General features: G+C 39.3%; 1 protein-coding gene across 1 annotated transcript; it reads right to left on the bottom strand.

Moving 5' to 3' along the window:
- Positions 1 to 178: 178 nt before the first annotated feature.
- On the bottom strand, positions 179 to 2252 carry LOC121965833 (TM2 domain-containing protein 1-like). The gene is made up of 2 exons (XM_042515950.1): positions 2118 to 2252; positions 179 to 838 (listed from the first exon to the last, which is right to left on the bottom strand). Exons 1-2 carry the CDS (start codon positions 2249 to 2251, stop codon positions 757 to 759), a joined length of 216 nt encoding a protein of 71 aa, XP_042371884.1. The 5' UTR covers position 2252; the 3' UTR covers positions 179 to 756.
- Between the last annotated feature and the right edge of the window lie 222 nt (positions 2253 to 2474).

Raw genomic sequence — 2474 nt, 5'->3', positions numbered from 1 at the left:
GGGAGGCACTCCACTGTAAACACACACACACGCACACGCGCGCACACGCACACACACACACACACACACACACACACACACACACACGCACACACACACACACGCGCACACACACACATGCACACACGCACACACACGCACAGACATACAGACACACACACACGCACAGACACACAGACACACACACACACGCACAGACACACAGGCAGTCCATTAAAGCTGTCTGATTCTCTGTTGGTTATTGATCAGAAGCTGGTTAACAGATTTCCATCATCAGTTTTTTGTTTAACTCTAACGATGACGGAGTAAACAAATTAAAAAGATAAAAATAAATCAAATCTGACGCAGAAAACAACGAACATCAGCTTTTCAGTGATGAGCTCAGACGTCCAGAGGGACCCAAAATCTTTCTTTTCAATATTTCATCGTCACATCAGTCAAAACGTCGTCTCATCAGGCCCCCTGAGGTCTCGTCAGGTCTCGTGAGGTCTGGTCGTCAAGTCTCATGGAGTCTCATCAGGTCTCATAGTCAGGTCTCGTGGGGTCTAATCAGGTCTCATCAACAGGTCTCATGGAGTCTCGTGGAGTCTCGTGAGGTCTTGTCAGGTCTTGTGGAGCCTAATGGAGTCTCGTGGAGTCTTGTGGAGTCTCCTCAGGTCTCGTCAGGTCTCATGGGGTCTTGTGAGGTTTCGTGGGGTCTCGTGAGGTCTCGTCGGGTCTCGTGAGGTCTCATGGGGTCTCGTTGGGTCTTGTGACTCACTCACCCCAGGCCGTCATGTCCCGGCAGTTTTCGGGCTCCTGAGTAGCTTCATCGATCGTTGGCTCTTTGCAGAGATACATGAGGAGAGTGAAGGAGCCCCAACGTCGACACGATGAACTGACCGAACGTGACGAGAGACGCCACCTTACGGAAAAACTTTTTTAACCCCTTAGTGTCCGCTTTAATATCGCACACACTCATATCGCTCTGCACACAGAACACGCTTTTCAAAATCAAGCTTTAACAAATATTATACATTGATGTGATTTTCTACTTCAGTTGATTTTTTTAACCATCAGTCCTAATCAAAAATCTTTTACTTTTTTCTTCTCAAATTTTAACCCTTTAAATGCCAAGCCTTTAAATGTTCTTGAAACATTATGTTTTTAGATGGATAAAAAATATTTAATACACTACATGCTAAGTAGATTTTTGTCCCATTATCACTGTCTGAAATATGTCGATGATTAGCAGCAACTTCATAACATGTAACAAACATATTTATTAATATTGTTATTATATCTCAAACTGCATGAAGGGTGACAAGAAAAAACCCGAAAACCAGTTTTAAAAAGAGAGAAAGAGAGAGACATTGTTAGTTAAAAATATTTCTAAAAAAAAATATTATATATAAAAGATTTTTGTTTAGAGTTTTGAAAAGACACAGATTTTATTTTTTTACATATGGAAAAATGTCCAGGATACTATCATTAAAATATGTTACAATTTAAATACATTATCAATACATATTAACATGTAATTATTCTTATTAACGTTTTGGGGTTTTACATATAATTCTTTGTTGTTTTACCTTTTTTGTTTGGCTTTTTGTTATTCACAGTTTTTCCTTATTACTCTTTTGCTCCTTGTTCTTTGCTAAATGTTGGGTTATTAAATGATTGTCTGTAATCATTAATTAATTAATCATTAATTTAGGGGGAGGTGTTTTTTAGCTTCTAACCTCCCCTGCACCGTTTAAAATGAGTCATTTCTCACTGTCTTTTTATACACATTATGTGAAAATAAACTCAAGTGAAACTATGTAAACCCAAGTATCAAGTTATTATATGTTATTAGAACATAAATAACTGTTTTATAACGTAAGCGGCTTCCGGTCTGTAAAACATGTAATTACTCTACTATAACTGTACAGTTAAACAGTACATACACCAACACAGATACAATACTCACATTTAGATATGTATCATGTTTATGTTTGTAACGTTTCGATGTTATTTAATATTTTAGCCCTTAAATTAAATGTAAACAAAGCTAAGCTAACGTTAGCCGTAGCTTCCCGGTGTAAAATCTCCCGGTAAACCTCGTTAAATCTCGTTAAAACATAATTAAAGGATACTGTCCGAGCTTGAGGCTGTCGCAGCTGTCCGCCTCCTCCGCAAAAACGAGCCAAACGTGAGAATAAACGCAATAAAAGACTAAAGTCCACAAACCGGAGCGAAAACAGCGCAGCAGCCTCCGACACGACGCCATGTTTCCCCGCGTCACGTGACACCGCGGCGCGTTCAGGGCCGTCAGGAAAATCAGAGCTCCGATTTATGACAATTAATGTTCAACCCAGAGGTGGAGGAGGTACCTGAAGGCCACACTGGAGTAAAAGTACACACTTATCAGCAACGTAGTATTTCTACTTTAACTGTAGTCAGATTAAATAAAATACGAATATAAATAGACAAAGTGAAGATAATAGATAAAG

Source organism: Plectropomus leopardus, unplaced genomic scaffold (genome assembly GCF_008729295.1).
Source record: "Plectropomus leopardus isolate mb unplaced genomic scaffold, YSFRI_Pleo_2.0 unplaced_scaffold2182, whole genome shotgun sequence".
Taxonomy (NCBI): Eukaryota; Metazoa; Chordata; class Actinopteri; order Perciformes; family Serranidae; genus Plectropomus; species Plectropomus leopardus.
Note: the sequence above shows the minus strand (reverse complement) of the source record. Positions and strands in the feature narration are given on the sequence as shown.